We start from the raw sequence: 16,743 nt of genomic DNA on the forward strand, positions 1-16,743 counted from the left end.
CCGACAGACAGACAGACAGACAGACCGACAGACAGACCGACAGACAGACCGACAGACAGACAGACAGACAGACCGACCAACCGACCGACATAGTGAACTATAGAGTCGCTTCCACGCGACTAAAAAGTGAGTTTTATACAAATTAGATGATCTATTTTCATATGAACGAAAACAATATGATTTAATAAAATAATTTGAAAATATGTCAAGAAGTAAGTTATTGTGGAATTTATACATGAAAATTGCAATTTGAAGTTTGTGGATATCAAAAACTTTAAGACTGTTTAATTTATGGAATAAAGGAAATGAAGGAGCTAGATAATCCGAGTGTGTACAAAGACGCATACTTTTGTTTGGATGTGAAGTGAATGCAGGTGGGAGTTATTAAAATCAGCCCATATAATATAGGAAAATTGAATATGTGGTAAAACAAGATTTTGATAAAGCATAAATAGGGTTTCAGTTATTAGTGTCAATTTTAGTTCGAAAAGGATACCGGTATATTTTGAAACAAGATTGGTGACATACATGTTATTGTCAATAATTATCAACATTAAGATAAGTGCGGTTATAATGTTTATTTTTAAATAGCATGTATGTGGTTTTATCCAAGTTGAGAGACAGAATAGCCAGGTTGATACCTTTGTCATTTCAAAATTTACTGTGCGAATGAGATGTGTAATGTTAGAGTGTGATGCTAATAAATGTGTATCATCAGCGTAAATGATAAATGAAAAGAAGTTACTAGAATGTATAATATCATTTAAATATAAAATAAACAAGGGACCCAGAATCGACCCTTGAGGCACACCTAATGCAATTATTCCGATTTCACGATTTCTGACCATTGTAAATAACAAATTGTGTTCTGTTTGTAATATAATTCCTCAACCACTCAAAAGCAATCCCACGAACCCCGGAATTTTTAAGTTTTAGTAAAAGTATTTCGTGGTCTATCGTGTCGAAAGCCTTCGAGAGGTCCAGGTAAATTCCTAGAGTATGGCATTTTTTGTCTAACTCAGTCACAATTTTATTATAGGCTTCAAGAATCGCCATGTATGAGGAATGTTTAGATCTAAAACCAAATTTGGGAATTGTGTAATAAATTAAAACAAGAAATAAAATTATATAGTCTTGTGTGGACAATTTTTTCTAATAGTTTTGAAAAGACGGGAAGAACTAAAATTGGTCTGTATTTACACGAGAGATTTTGATCACCCTTTTTGCAAATTGGGACAACTTTAGCGGTTTATTGGGTTTGGAGGGACAGAAAATTGGACTCAATTTGTCCCATAAACAAATATGCAAAAGAGGACGCCATTTTTGTGCCCATCGCTGTTCCATGAATTTAAAGGTAATGGTCATTTCCAAAAAAACAAAAATTAAATTGTTGTTGGTTAAAATCAACATGACCAGTTCTCGTAAATAAGCTTTAGTAGGCGTTTTACCTGGAATCTGTTTGTAAATTAAAATTCTTGAGGGATATTAGTATACAACGATGAAACATTTAATGTAGCCAGAACAGAATTATTAAGTAAATTTTGAATTTGGTTAAATTTGTGGATACAGTCCGTGTAGTCCTGAATGTAAAGAGAGATCAGACACATCATGGTCTAAGTAAATCATCCACATATTCAGAAATTTTCTCTTTAGCAGTGCCATGGCCCGAAATAATGGGTCTACCAGGATTGCCTGCTTTATGGATTTTAGGTAGGAAAGAAAATCTGCCTTCAACATGATTAACCTGTGCAAAATGAGGTCCAATCTTAGGAACGATGGAGTGTTCGTTGTAAGTTTACGATAATGAAGAGGATTGTTTAGCTTGTCTTCATAAAATTTGATGTCCATAGCAACAGTGACAGAACCTTTATCAGCGGGTCTAATGGTGATATCATTACGCTGATGCAATTTGGCAATGGCCTGCCTCTCTTGTTTTGAGAGATTGTCACGTTTCTGGATTCGGGACGTAGTTTTGTACATCCTCCTCAATAGCCTGAATAAATGCAGGAAGTTCTCTGTTCAACTTCATAGTTCTAGAGTGAATATCAACTTAAAACTCAGTGAGGATGTTGCGGCAATTGCCAATTTGGATCTCATAGAGTGAAGCATTTTTGTGAAGGAAAGCGTTCCAACGGGAACGCATGCCATCATCTGCAAATCGAATACCAGATGTGACATAAAATTGAAGTTCTTTAGGGGCCGAATGTTTCTGTGTGCTATGTAATGAAAAGGCTTGATAAGCAATGACATCTCTCTTTGTAGCCACAAAGCCGATTTTCCACTTGCGTGAATTGAAAGCACCAGCTTATACGCATGTGTAATCAAGTGTCCATCTTCAAAATCCCTCTTTACGCCTTCGATTCGCCCGAACAAATTCGCCTAGTGAAAAATCGGCTCAACAACAAATACAATGCTTTATCTGACAACTAGTCTGTTAAAGGTGACCTACATTTATTTTGTTTAAACCTCATTCAGAAACACACACAAAAACTCACATAGTCCATGCTTTTTGTTGGTCTTCGAACAGGTCTCTTTACTTTCTTTCTTTCTTTTTTTTATCCTACATCTCCATTTTTCCAAATAAAAGATGGTTAAATCCAACAATTCCATCGAAAGGAGTGGCGGCGAATGAATTTGCCAGTTATCAAATTGTACGCAAATAGATTATGAAATTTTAATTTGTACTCTATAGTACCAGGGGAGATGGGGATTAGGGACGGAGTAATTCAATTCAATATTTTATTTCGAAAATTAAAAAGTACGAATACATTTTTATGAAAATAAACTGACTAACAAGTTATTAATACGACGCGCTCTCATCTCAAGATGGCACTTGTTATTGAATACATGAGAAAAAAAAATCTGTTGACTTATGTGAACAAATGTTTTCCTTACGTTCATACCAGGGTGTCACGAAACCTAAGACCACGAAAGCTAAGACCCCCCTAAGACCTAAGATCACGAAAGCTAAGACCCAAGACCTAAGATTACAAATATTTATCTTTCGCACCTGCCTTGTATTTTAACTCCCAATTTTTATTCTGAATACCACACCTTAGAATTGGCACTTTAATGAAAAAGAATCACATAAAAAGTAGCAAATACAATTTTAAATTGATGATTTTACAGACGTTTTTCTCGCACACAAACTGTTTGCGAATTTCGCATGACTAGCCTACAGTACAGTAGGCCTACCCCATGTTCAATGTTTTTGTTTCTATGGAACGTCAAAAGAGCAAAAATTATATAGAGGGCTGAAAACTCTGTGGAGTCCATCTACAGTGTGGATGGAACAATGTAAAATTAAAATTGTAATGATAATAGTATAATCATGCAAGTACAAAAAAATAAATACTGGCAAATAAATTTTAATTAAAAAATCATGATAATAAGTTTTTTTGTTTCGTTTTCTTTCTGTTTTTATACTTGTACTATTATTGTTGCTCTTTTGGCGCATCATAGAAACAAAAACATTGAGCATGAGGGGGGGGAGCTCGAGGAGTTACAGGTAGAGATATTATAGTTCACTATAATATCTCTGAACTATAATATCTCTATGAGTATACAAAGAAACATGTCTGTAAATTCATCAATTTAAAATATTTATTTATTTGTTTTTATGTGTTTCTCCTTCTGAAAGTACTTATAAATCCTAATTTTAAAGTGTTGTATTCAGGATAAAGTTAGTCAACAAATTTGGAGTCAAAATACAGGAAAGGCAGGTGCGTAAGAAAAACGTCCTCTGAACCAACACAATGGAGTAAATATATACTAACAAACAACCCGTCAAGTTTGTTTGTTGTAAAGAAAAAAATATACATTTACTCAACGGGCGAAAATTATGTGAGTTTATCTATGTTTTGCGGTAGTATTTAATTATATTTATGGTAATAAATGACACCTACTGTGTTTAAAATTATGTATGGATAAACAAGTATTGTTTTTAAGCTGTAGTATATCTTAGAATTTGTAAATTGTAGTCTTGGGTCTTAGCTTTCGTGATCTTAGGTCTTAGGGGGTCTTAGCTTTCGTGGTCTTAGGTTTTGTGACACCCGTTCATACCACCATCAAATCAAATCAAACCAGTGATTCACTTGCCAAATCAATAATGTATAGTCGTCAATGTGTGAAAGGACCATAACATGCCAGGACTCCTGAAATGATTTTTATTTACAATGCATTTTAAAGATGTATAAAAATCTAAATCTAAAAATAAAAGACAATCCAGTCTTAGGAATAAGTGAGTAATCTTTACTGACGTATTCATGAATTGACGGAAGTGGTGCCATATTTGTGTTTCAGATATGTAGATGACACTGAAATTCTATGCGGAACAACAAGAGATAAAAACAAAAACATATTGTAAACTAAATTTTTTTTTTGATAAAGATAGATAAGATATAAAGCTAATAAATCACGCCATGAACATCGTGTGTTTCTTACTAAGTAGCCGCGAAACACACGTTATCAAACTATTACGCAGTGGCATACAAACTTACTTTGTATCAGTGTATATAGAGTGATTTCTTAAATATGTATTGTCCCTCACAAACAAAAAAAAGATTAATAAAATCAGATTTTAAATAGGCCATTTTGCAGTTTTCATAAAGTTATTGCCTTCTGTAAAATAAAAACCTCTAAAAATGAATAATTATTTCAACTATAGGCCTAAAAATGTAAGTATTTTTGTATTTAAATTACATTGTTCATGTATATAATTATTATTATTATTATTATTATCAAGTTTTTGGTCAAAGTGAATAACTATATATGTGACATTTAAATGGAATATTCAACAAAACATTTGAAAAAATAAATTTATGGGGACAATATATCTTTAATGCATGCTGTTACAAGGGACAGGTTTAAGCTTACCTTTTGTATAGAAATATTTTATCAAATTTTAAACTCGCCGGCCAAGAGAAAATGATGACTTTGGGCATCCACAAGAAGATGACACGTGGTTTTTTTTTCAGATTTTCTTTCCCGTCATTAACTAGACAAAATGAACCGAACAAATCTACAAACAATCCGAATGGCTCTAATGTAACAAGTATACCCTTTTAGATAATACACAACTGTATTTTTTTTTTTTTCTGATTGACATAATTATTGATATATTATTTCCATTTTATTGTAAAACATTTGAACTTATTTTATCACATCCTTTCTGTATTGTATAAAAATTATCTTATCGGGCCTCTAAATGTGATAACTTAAGTCCTTTCCCTTCGCCAACAATATAAATTCACCATTCATTCAACTAAAATTCACTTCAATTCACCAGTTACTTATCGACACTAAAAATGGCACACTCAGCCGTCTTATGCATCTGTCTGTTGTTTGTTCTTCTTGCCTTAGGACATGGTGAGTTTTTTTTTTAGCCTACGGTATATTTAGTTTTGAATATGGGCTGGCAAGGCCTATTTTAAAATTAATGTGCGGTTAGTTAAACGATTTTTAGCGAAAATTGTTACTCCTTTTTACGTGAACCGTTACAATTTCACTAATCCAATAAAGCCTGATTACCCATTTTCATGTAAAATCGTTACTTCTGGATAACTGAACGTCGAAAGGAAATATAAAAAAAAAATGAATAATTGAATTGACTCAATGAACAGTAATGTCTAGAGACGGATTTCTTATACTACTCGGACCTGTCAATCTAAATTTGGACAGAATTTTCTTAATGAAATGTTTCTTTCTCTTCATCGGATGATAATAATTTGTATTATATTTAACTCTGTATACTTTTATGTTTTGAAATAATGTTTATCACTTTGTATTGCAGCAAAGACGTTTTCAAGAAGCCGAAGTTCATCATCAGAAGAACATAACAGTAAGTCAGTCCAAATAAATCTGTCAATTAGTCTTACATTCATCTAAATGATGATGAAACTAAGCATATTGGTTGGTCCTATAATTGACCAAGGGCTTCTCTCGTCCAGTCTCAACCTTACCAGAGAGGCATACACCAATATGTCTGAGGCAGATACTAGATGCAGTGGCAACCGTAAGAGTCAGCAATGCTGATTTCAAATTCCTAATTGAACCCCATCTCCATGTATACGACACCAGATATTCCCAGAAGGTCTCCAATTCCATTCGGGCCCAACGTTGACGTTAACTTCGCTATGTAGAAGATTTATATTCTTATAATATAAATATCACAAAGAGACCTGATGCTTTTCACTGATTTCGCAAAAGCATTTAACCAAGTGGAAAGAAATGTAACGTTAGAAGCTGTAAAGAAATTAGGATTTGGTCTTATTTTTAAAATTAAGGATAAAAGAAAGATAGTATGACATTACTCCTTAAAATGTAGTATGAATTCTTATTGCACAAGCAACGTGGGAGATAAAATTCCAACATAATGATATTTAATGGAATGGTATATAATAAGATTAAAAATTAAAGATGTATTGTCCCCCTGAAAAAAAAAATCATTATTTTTTTTAATATCCTATTTTAATATCACATAATATTTATTCACTTTTTAACCAAAAATTGGATTGAAAAGTTATTTAAATTATTTACTTGAACACATAGAAAACTGTAATTTAGGCTAAAGCAAAACATATTCAAATGGACCAGCCAATAGATTTTTGGTTGAATTTAACCATTTATTTAGTCATTTTATAAGTGAAAACGTTTGTTTTCTTACGGAAGTGATTAATTTGATTAAAACTACAAAATAACCTATTCAAAGTCGGATTTAATTTATCTTAATTTTTTAATTTTTTGGAGAAAATATATTTATAATTAAACAAGGCCATATAGATGGCTGCAGTTGCATGTTGAAGTTAGTTTTTACCGACCGACTGACCGACCGACCGACAGACCAACATAGTGAGCTGTGGAGTCACGTTGCACGCGAATAAAAACGTTATGGTTCAAAATTGTTGTTTTTCTTATTTAAAAATCATGTTTAGATATTATAAAAGACAGTTCACTGAAAGATGCAGTAGACCATCTAGCTGAAGGCATAGAAGATGTACTCCAAACCATGCTTGACATGATGGGGCAACAGCTTCAAGGCCATGAAGACAAAATCCTTGGCAGATTAGATGAAATCGACGAGAAGATTAACGACATCCAGCAATGCTCTTGCTCGAGTAAGTATTTCACAAATGAACAGTCTATGAATACAGTTTACATCTTAGTATCAAAAGATAAATATTTTTCGATATGTTCGGGTGAGAGCATACCGAGTGGCAATAGGCCGGATAGCAAAATGTGAGGCGATAGTATAAATCCTATGTGCTCCCAAGATCGTTTTTGTCAGTAGAAACAGAAAGCAATTACCTATCAATTACAAACTGTATAATTATTATTATTCATTGGATAACGACATGTTCCTCGATTCATAATGATGGTTTTTTTTTCTTTTTTTCATTCATTTAGAGCGCTTTAGGGTGTTCTACGCGGCAGATGGACGGTATACGCTGAATTTTGAACAAGCGAAACAAAAATGCATTGACAACGGTGCAAAAATGGCCACTGTCAATCAGTTACAAGCAGCATATTCTTTTGGAATGGACCAATGCAACTTTGGGTGGTTGTCAGATGGCACCGTTCGATACCCAATCACAATGCCACGAGTAGGATGTGGAGAGGGACCTCCTGGCGTTCGAAGCTTGGGAACACAGGATAAGAGTAAAACTTACGATGTTTATTGTTTTAAGTAACCAAACTAATAGGAACAATAAACATAAAATATATTATTGATAATTATTATCTTATGTTGTATAAGCATTTAGGCGTATAATCATCATTACAAAAACGTTCTGATAAGATAAGAGTAAAACTTACTTTGTTTATTGTTTTAAGAATCCATCAAAACTTATCTAATAATACAATATTATCAATGATAGTTTGATTAATATGTACGTTCTTTAATAAACATTTATGAAGATTTACAAGATGTATGTTTACTTTTTCACATGTACTGGTTATAAAATTATTTTACTTAGCCAAAAATTGGCGTAGTAGTCTGTTGACAGCGCGAGGTGAAGACGATGAGATGCTGACGCTGTCAATCTTTATGGAACAACTCATGTTTTGATAAAAGAGAATTTAAAGTTGAAAAAAAATTGGTTGGATAAAAATGTAAACTATGTAAAAGATATCGTGAAAAAAGAAGGGAAAATATTAGAACTAGACGAATTTAACCAAAAATATAATTTTAAACCAGACTTCTTGTTATATCACCAGATTGTAAATTCAATTACAAAGCTCAGGAAACAGAAATTAATTGAACAAGGTGTAAACACAACTAAATGAAGTTGAATCTAAATTACAGACATTCATTTTTGTGAACACGAGAAATTGTCATTACTAGATGGTACGCTCGCTTCGCTCGCGTACCATCTAGGTCGTGCCCACAGATGGTTCTCGAATACATAATAATTTCAGCGTTAAAAAACTGGCGATTTCAAATGTACGTACCGCAGGACAATAATACATGTCGTTTACAGGAACGAATAAATAGACACTGTGATGTATGTACTGAACTAAAATTAGAACCCTGGGAATTACTTCCGAAAGAGAAACTTGTCACAAAATGAGACCAATTGTTGAAGTCAAATTTAAACACACTTAATTTGTGTTTTGTATGTAACAGGGTTGAGGGATAGGAAAGAGGATGGGTGCAAAGAGGAACACTTTTTAAATATATTCTTTATCCATGTAGTAACGAAATATTAATTGTTTTCATGTTTTACAAATAATATACCACTAAACACAGTAAAACATTGCGATGTAATACTTTGTTGAAACTATCACCGTCCTAGTCGATTGAAATAGTACAGTACATGTAACGATACATCACTACGACGTGTATATGTTTATATAATGTAAAACAATTTGTGAAAACCACCTCTATTCGTGGAAAATCATAAATTCGATTCGAGATCTCGATCTCTAGATCGAAAGTAAAACAGTATTTTCATTATGAAATTGATAATAAAGTACTAGAAAGTGTAACAGAATACAAGTATCTTGGTGTTACCTTGTCTTCAGATTTGAAGTGGAATAAACACATCTCTCTGACTACTGGTAAATGCAATAAACTTGTAGGATTTATTAAGAGGTGTGTTAGAACCAATGATCAGACCGTTTTTCCTAAATTATTTAAGTCTATCATTAGGCCTGTAATTGAATACGCTTCACCTGTCTGGTTTCCATTTCTGCAAAGCACCATCAATCAGATTGAATCTGTTCAGAGACGCTTTACACGATCATGCTTCCCACGTTTTTTTCACATGGATTATGACATGCGGCCGTCATACGAACAAAGGTTACGGACTCTAAAATTACCCACGATTTATAATAGACTTAAATTCATCCGTGTTAAATTTGTTGTGAAGTGCCTCTGTACAGATTTCCTAATTGATGGTGCTTTGCTACCTAAACCTGTTGAACGTAGAAGTGAGAAACTTGTTTTCAGACATGAGAAGTCTCGTACTAATGCTTTTTTTTATTCTGTTTTTATTTCATTTCCACGGATGTGGGATGAGATTCCGGTATATATAACAGACATGTTTATTTATAATGATTGCAATTTTTATTCTGTTTTATATAAATTCTATGTTACCGGGTTGTTAAATGTTTATCCTTGTTAATGTTATTTTGCCACCAGCACTATCAGGAGAGTCTTTTATAGCGATATTTTTTGCTTTTTGACAATCCGCCAGGATAGTGTTCTGCGCTTTTTCTCTGCTTGTTGTTGTTCTATGTTATATATGCTTTTTGTATTGTTTTTGTATTATTTTTTCTGGATAATAAATGAATATGAATACGAATATTTAATTGTCAATAATATTAAATTATCTAACTCAACCTAATGGTTTTCAATTGTTTCTTAGAGCCAATTCATACTTAAGTTGGTTCCTACCCTACCCACCAAAGTTGTTCTGCGTTTAGGGCATGTGATGCACCGTAGGCCTATCCTCTACTGGCTTTACAACACTACCCATGCCAGTGTAGTGAGGGAAGGGTGATGATGTCACTTGGGTGGTTTAACTGCAATAATAAAGATTTGTACATAATATACGACGGCGACTGAAAACGCTAGCTCATTATCCGTTTAAAAAAATCTATATCCAACCTCTGCAGCACAGATTGAAAAAAAATGGATCGAATTTCTGTTATGAGTATACAGTACTTGCCTTTACGACACCTGAAGGAATAGACACTTGTGGAACAGAGATTGGAATGTTCCATTCATTTCAAATCAATACATTTGGTGGCGCTATTCGATAATGCAACATGTAGTTTTATTTTGCTCTGAACCTCATGAATTAAATCTGCTAAAATCTTTGAAACCGGGATTTAAATTGTTCTTCAAAGTGGAGGATATGATATATTAATTGATAATAAGTACTAGTACCAAGAAATTTGTATCAAAAAGGATATATTTTTCGATATTCTGGAAGCGTCTTTGCTAAGTCGGGGTAAGTCAACTGGACCCATGTGAAGCCTACATTATCCATACAGAGGAGCATAGAGTCCTGGAAGCAGGTGTATGGGGCTAGGCCTAGTGTTCCTTGAACTTAACAACCATGGCTGAAGGTAGGCCTACTACTAGAGGGAAGGCAAGGGATAGAAAGGATATGGAACTGGAACCTAGATTTAGGCCTGCAGATGCTAGGCCTAGGCCTAGCCAACCTGAACAGGAAGCAACTCCACAGTCAGTTGAGGGAGCTTGTGCTATCTGTAAAACCATCATAGGCGAAAAGGATAAGGGCGTAAATTGTGACATTTGTAAGAGGTGTTTCTGCCTGAAATGTTCAAAACTCTCAAATAAAATGTATGCTCTCCTCTCCGACAGCGAAATAAAGAATTTTTTATGGTCATGTGATACATGCCTTGTACAGTTACCTTTGTTGAAGAAAATTGCGGAGATAAATGAATTGCAGGAAAATATGAATGCGAGATTAAATATTGTGGAAAAAACGCAAAAAGATCAGGCGCTTAGAGCATCACTAACCAATAAAAACATTGAAGTCATTGAAAAAATCCAGGTCGACACAAGAAATAATTTGATAGAATTAAAAGAGAGCTACGATCTAATGGATGGGAAAATTAAAGAGAGTGTTCAGGAAGGCATTGAAGAATATAGAGATAGAGAATCTCGTAAATTAAATATTGTGATCGAAAATCTACCTGAATCTGATAACCAAAGTTCTCAGCAGAGACTGAAGGAAGACAGGGTTGCTATTGAGAAATTATTCAATGAGTGTTTAGAGATAGAGGGAGTTGAAATAACAGAAGTGATCAGGCTTGGGAAATACACGGAAGACGGGTGTAGAATGGCAAGAGTTTCTCTGGATAGCCTGAAAAGTAAAAGGGAAGTGATGGTAAATGCAAAAAAACTTAGAAGCACGGATCACGCATTTCTAAAGAACATATATATTAATCCTGATAGATCAAAAAAAGAGAGGCAAATGAACTATGAGTTAAGACAGGAACTAAGATCAAGGAAAGATAACGGCGAGATTGATCTTGTTATAAGAAGAGGTAAAATTATGAAGCGGGATAGCGAACTGGCGTTTGATCGTTTTCGAGGCCCTAGTTCATCATCATAAAGAATTTTCAAATATAGAATCTTTTTGTTTTGAAGAAAATTATTTTAACTTAGAAAGAAAAGTGAAACAAAAATTTATAAGAAAAAAAAAATGTTCAGAGGACAAGAAAAAATTTAAAACTTTTATAGAAGGATTAAAGCAGAAGAAATCTAGTTTAAGAAACGATGATATTGTTGATTTTCATGAGAAGTCGTTGAAATTTCTTTACACAAACGCAGATGCCCTGAGAAATAAAATAGGTGAGTTACGTGATATTATAAATCAAAGGAAACCTGATGTGGTTGCAATAACTGAAGTAAATAACAAAACTTGTACAGACATATTGGAAGTTGAGTTAAGCATCAAGGGATACACAAAATTTGATTCTGGCAGAAGTGGTAGAGGTGTGGTTATTTTTGCGAAGGAAGAGCTGAATGCCAGTATCTGTAACGAATTACTGAATTTAAATTTTGTGGAAGCACTATGGATCAAAATTGAAATAAATAAAAGGCAACAACTATTATGCGGATGTATTTACAGAAGTCCTAACAGTATTGACGAAAATAATCAAGCGTTACTATCTGCTATCAACAAAGCAAGTGAACTAAATGGTATTTCTGATTTCATCATGTTAGGAGATTTCAATTTTCCTGAAATTGATTGGATTTCTTGGAGTACAAATAAAAAAGAAACACATAAAAGTAATCGGTTTATAGAATGCCTTAGAGATAATTTTCTATGCCAGTGTATACAGCAACCAACACGATTTCGAGATGGTCAAACACCTAACATACTCGACTTAGTAATCACCATGGATGAAACCAAAATAAGTGAAATTGAGATAGGTCCACCATTAGGAAAAAGCGACCACGTAACAATCTTGTTTTCATATGACTGTGTAACTAAAATACAAGAGAAAATGGAATACAAGCTAAATTTCAACAAGGGTGACTATATTAAAATGAAAGAACTGATTACTGAGGTGGACTACCAATTTGAAAATACAAATGTTGAAGAGGCCTGTGAAGCTTTAAATAAATCAATAAGAAATGCTGTTCAGATCTGTATTCCCAAGTCAAACATAAAAAAAGAAAATAAACCTATCTGGATGACTGGTGACGTTCAGAGGAAAATTAAAATGAAACATAATGCATGGAAAAAGTTTACAAGGTCTCGACAACAGAAGGATTATGACAGTTACAAAAAGGCAAGAAATATAGTAACAGGTGAAAAAAGGGCAGCAAAGATTGCACTGGAGCGGAAAATTTGCAATGAAGTAAAAACAAATCCTAAAAGTTTCTGGAAATATGTAAGAGAGAAAACCAAAACAACTCAATCTATTGGATTGGTGAAGGATGGAAAGGGTAATATGGCTGATGACAATCAGCATAAAGCGGAAATTTTCAACGCATTTTTCACAAGTGTATTCACGAATGAAGACCTCGAGTCATTGCCAGAAGTTACACCAAGAGTTGACGTGGATGACCATTTGGAGTCAATTGAAGTGACAAAGGAGGAAGTGCTTACATGCCTTCAGCAGATGAACTCAAATAAATCAGCTGGACCAGATGACGTGCATCCAAGAGTACTGAAGGAACTTAAAGAAATTGTTGCAACTCCATTGACGTCAATATACAACAAATCACTATCGACTGGACAGTTACCGGAGTGCTGGAAATGTGCAAATGTAGTACCAATTTTTAAGAAAGGGGACAAGACGGAGGTTGGAAACTACAGGCCAGTAAGTTTGACATCTGTCGTATGCAAACTTTTGGAATCAATTGTGAGAGACAAAATTATACAGTTTCTAAATGATAGAAACCTTATTATAAAAGCACAGCATGGGTTTTGGAAAGGTAGATCTTGCGTCACACAATTGCTGGAGGTGATGGAAGAATGGACGAAATTGCTGGATGCGGGAGAAAACTTTGATTCTGTATATTTGGATTTTAGTAAGGCATTCGATTCTATCCCCCACCAGAGATTAATAACAAAATTGGAAGCGTACGGAATAAAAGGAAACCTACTGAGATGGATACATCAATTTTTGACAGGGAGGAGACAAAGAGTTAGAGTGGCCGCAGCATTTTCTGAATGGTCTACGGTTAAAAGCGGAGTCCCTCAAGGCAGCGTGTTAGGCCCTTTATTATTTATCATTTTCATAAACGACCTACCTGATGCAGTTAAATCTAAAGTATGGATGTTTGCAGATGACACTAAGATGTTTAATGTTGTGTATGAAAACAGAAATGATACTGTTCAAAATGATCTCAAGGCATTATCCGATTGGTCTAAAAGATGGCAGCTGAAATTCAACATTAATAAATGTAAAGTAATACATTATGGAAATTCAAATCCACAAATGCAATTCACTATGCCAACAGAGGAAGGTGACGAGGATCTGCCAAATGCCAATACTGAAAAGGACCTTGGAGTTACTTTTGATCAGTCTTTAAAATTTTCACTACATACGAATGAAGCTGTAAATAAAGCAAATAGACTCATTGGATTGGTAAGGCGATCTTTTGCTTACATGGATAAGGATATGTTCCTGCCCCTTTATAAAAGTATAATTCGACCTCATCTGGAATACGCAAGCTGTATATGGTACCCTCTCCTAAAAGGTGATTTGGATAAGCTTGAAAGAGTGCAGCGTAGGGCCACTAAAATTGTCAAAAAGTTAAGAGATAAATCTTACGATCAGAGATTAAAAGAGCTTGGATTACCTACACTGAATTACAGAAGAAGGAGAGCGGACATTATACAAGTGTTTAAAATTATCAAGGGCTTGGATGATATTGAAGCCGAAACCTTTTTTGACTTTAGAGAGGACAGTAGAACAAGGGGCCATCAATTCAAATTAAGAAAGCCAAGAGCCCGACTGAAAATCAGAAGCCACTCCTTTTCATGTAGAATCGTCAACACATGGAACAATCTATACCACACTACAGTACAAGCAGAAAATATAAATGCATTCAAGGATCAACTAAACAAAGACAGAGCAATGGGAGATAAATTTTGCTACCAATTCTAGATAAATACAGAAGAAATGGAGGGCGTTTAAAAGGCATTTGCCTTAATCAAGAGCCCGAAGATTCAAGTAAGATTCAAGTAAGATTTGTATAAACATTTATTAAATCTATCAAAATAGTATTTTTTTAAAGAAAATCGGCCTGTCTTCAACATTATGATGCTGTACTCAAGCTGTTCAACCGGGTTTCAGCCATTAAAAACAATTATCGTAGGAGGAGATAGGAAAATGCGAAGCATCCTCGTATTATTGTCTGCGGGTATTTTTCAAGATGGACATACATTAGACAGTGTATACCATGATCGGAAAACACCCCTATTTGGGGCAAATCGTTGAACCTAAATTCGTTTTAATCGTCAATAACGAATTATCGAACTCAATTTAATTAGTAAACAGGGTTACACCAGGTGGTTAAAATCAGTACCGAAAGTACGAACCAACTTTATATACCATCGAGTAAACATTCTAGAAATTACGCGCGATTTACCAAATTTTGCCCTTACGTAAATTTATATATAGATATCTATAAACATATTATATTAAAAAATGTTGAAGAGTCAATTGAAATTGAATCAAAATGGGAAAAGGAGTTTGACAACGAACTTAATTGGAAAAACCTTTTCTCAAATTTACACGCCTGTACAAATGACACTATGCTAAAAAATGTTCAAATTAAATGTATTCATCGTATAATTTATACAAATACAATGCTCTTTAAGATGTCAAAGGTCGATTCACCAATGTGTAGTTTTTGCAAGGAAAAGCAGGAAACACTGCTACATATGTTCTTTGAATGTGATCTAGTAAAGAAAATATGGGAAAATTTAAAACAATTTGTGTATCGAAATATCAACAATAACTTAATTATTACCAAAGAAAGTATATGTTTTGGTTTTGGAAAAACACACAGTGATGCAAACATTCTAATTTTAATTACAAAGTGGTACATTTTTAGGTGCAAAATCAAAAAACAATTACTTAATTATAATCACTTATTTCACGTTTACCAAAAATACAAGGCAATCATATTATTTATACAATGACTATTATAACACCCGATTCTGCTACTGTCCCTAGGTGCTATCTGTAAAACTATAGCAAGTTATACACGTTATTGTCTGCTATAAATGCTGTACTTTTAACACACGGTACACTGTCTGTAGCACAGTGTCTGTTGACAATTTACAATGATGTACAGCCATAGGCAGGTTTTCGTACTGCCATGAAAGAATTGATAGGTCTTTTCCGCCGCTTTTAGGCCTTCTAGTCAATTATTTTTATTATTATTATACGAATTAAGTAATTAGTTTAGTAGCTCATCTACCTTTTTAGCAGGGCATAATGAATATTGTAGCTAGGCTAGGCCTACTAGTCTAGCGGGAAATCAACCAATTATTTGGTTGGATACGAGTTTAGGGTAGGAAGTTAAGTACGAGTTGGCGTGGGTACGAGTCGACCAGGGGCGAATCGACCAGGGTACACCCTGCCGCCCTACTAGAGCATAGGCTACAGGCCTGCAGGAATGGGAAATCTGTCCTAGCTATAGGCATAGGCCTACATTGGGACGCCCAAAAAAGCCATCCTATGAGCATAAAAAGGCCTCGTAGAGCCAGAGGTGTTAGCCTGTACTACACAGTACTAGGACGTCTACCATTTATTATAGTTCCATGGTACTACGGATCATTACTATCTAGGCCTAGTAGGGTAGTGTTCCAGTAATTTCGGTCGCGTTTTCGGCCTACTTATCAGGAGGCATGTGAGAGGTGAGGTAGGTTAGCCCAGCTAGGCTAAACTTACCTGTAAGTAGTATTCTAGCATGGGAACGAGTTGGCACAGTGGTACGGGTTGACCCTTATCATTTTCTAGGGTGCTGGTCAACCCGTACCCATGCCAACTCGTACCCAATTTGGCTAACCCGTACCCAAATAATTTGTCAAATCGTACCAACTTTGGCTAACCTGTACCCAAACTTTTAATAGCATTAAACATGGGTACTGGTCAGCCCATGAAGAGTACGAGTCAGCCCTTGATGAGTGCTAGTGAGCCAACCAAAATTTGGGTACGAGTTGGAATTGGTACGGGTTGACCTGTATTTTTAGTCACGTGGAAGCGACTCTATAGTTCACTATGTCGGTCGGTCGGTCT

General features: G+C 34.5%; 1 protein-coding gene across 1 annotated transcript; it reads left to right on the plus strand.

Moving 5' to 3' along the window:
* The first annotated feature begins 5,207 nt into the window (after positions 1 to 5,207).
* Positions 5,208 to 8,065, plus strand: LOC140044419 (uncharacterized). Its single transcript, XM_072088921.1, has 5 exons — positions 5,208 to 5,367; positions 5,792 to 5,839; positions 6,933 to 7,115; positions 7,405 to 7,656; positions 7,974 to 8,065. Exons 1-5 carry the CDS (start codon positions 5,307 to 5,309, stop codon positions 8,063 to 8,065), a joined length of 636 nt encoding a protein of 211 aa, XP_071945022.1. The 5' UTR covers positions 5,208 to 5,306.
* Positions 8,066 to 16,743: the final 8,678 nt, after the last annotated feature.

The sequence above is a fragment of the Antedon mediterranea genome, chromosome 1 (assembly GCF_964355755.1).
Source record: "Antedon mediterranea chromosome 1, ecAntMedi1.1, whole genome shotgun sequence".
NCBI lineage: Eukaryota > Metazoa > Echinodermata > Crinoidea > Comatulida > Antedonidae > Antedon > Antedon mediterranea.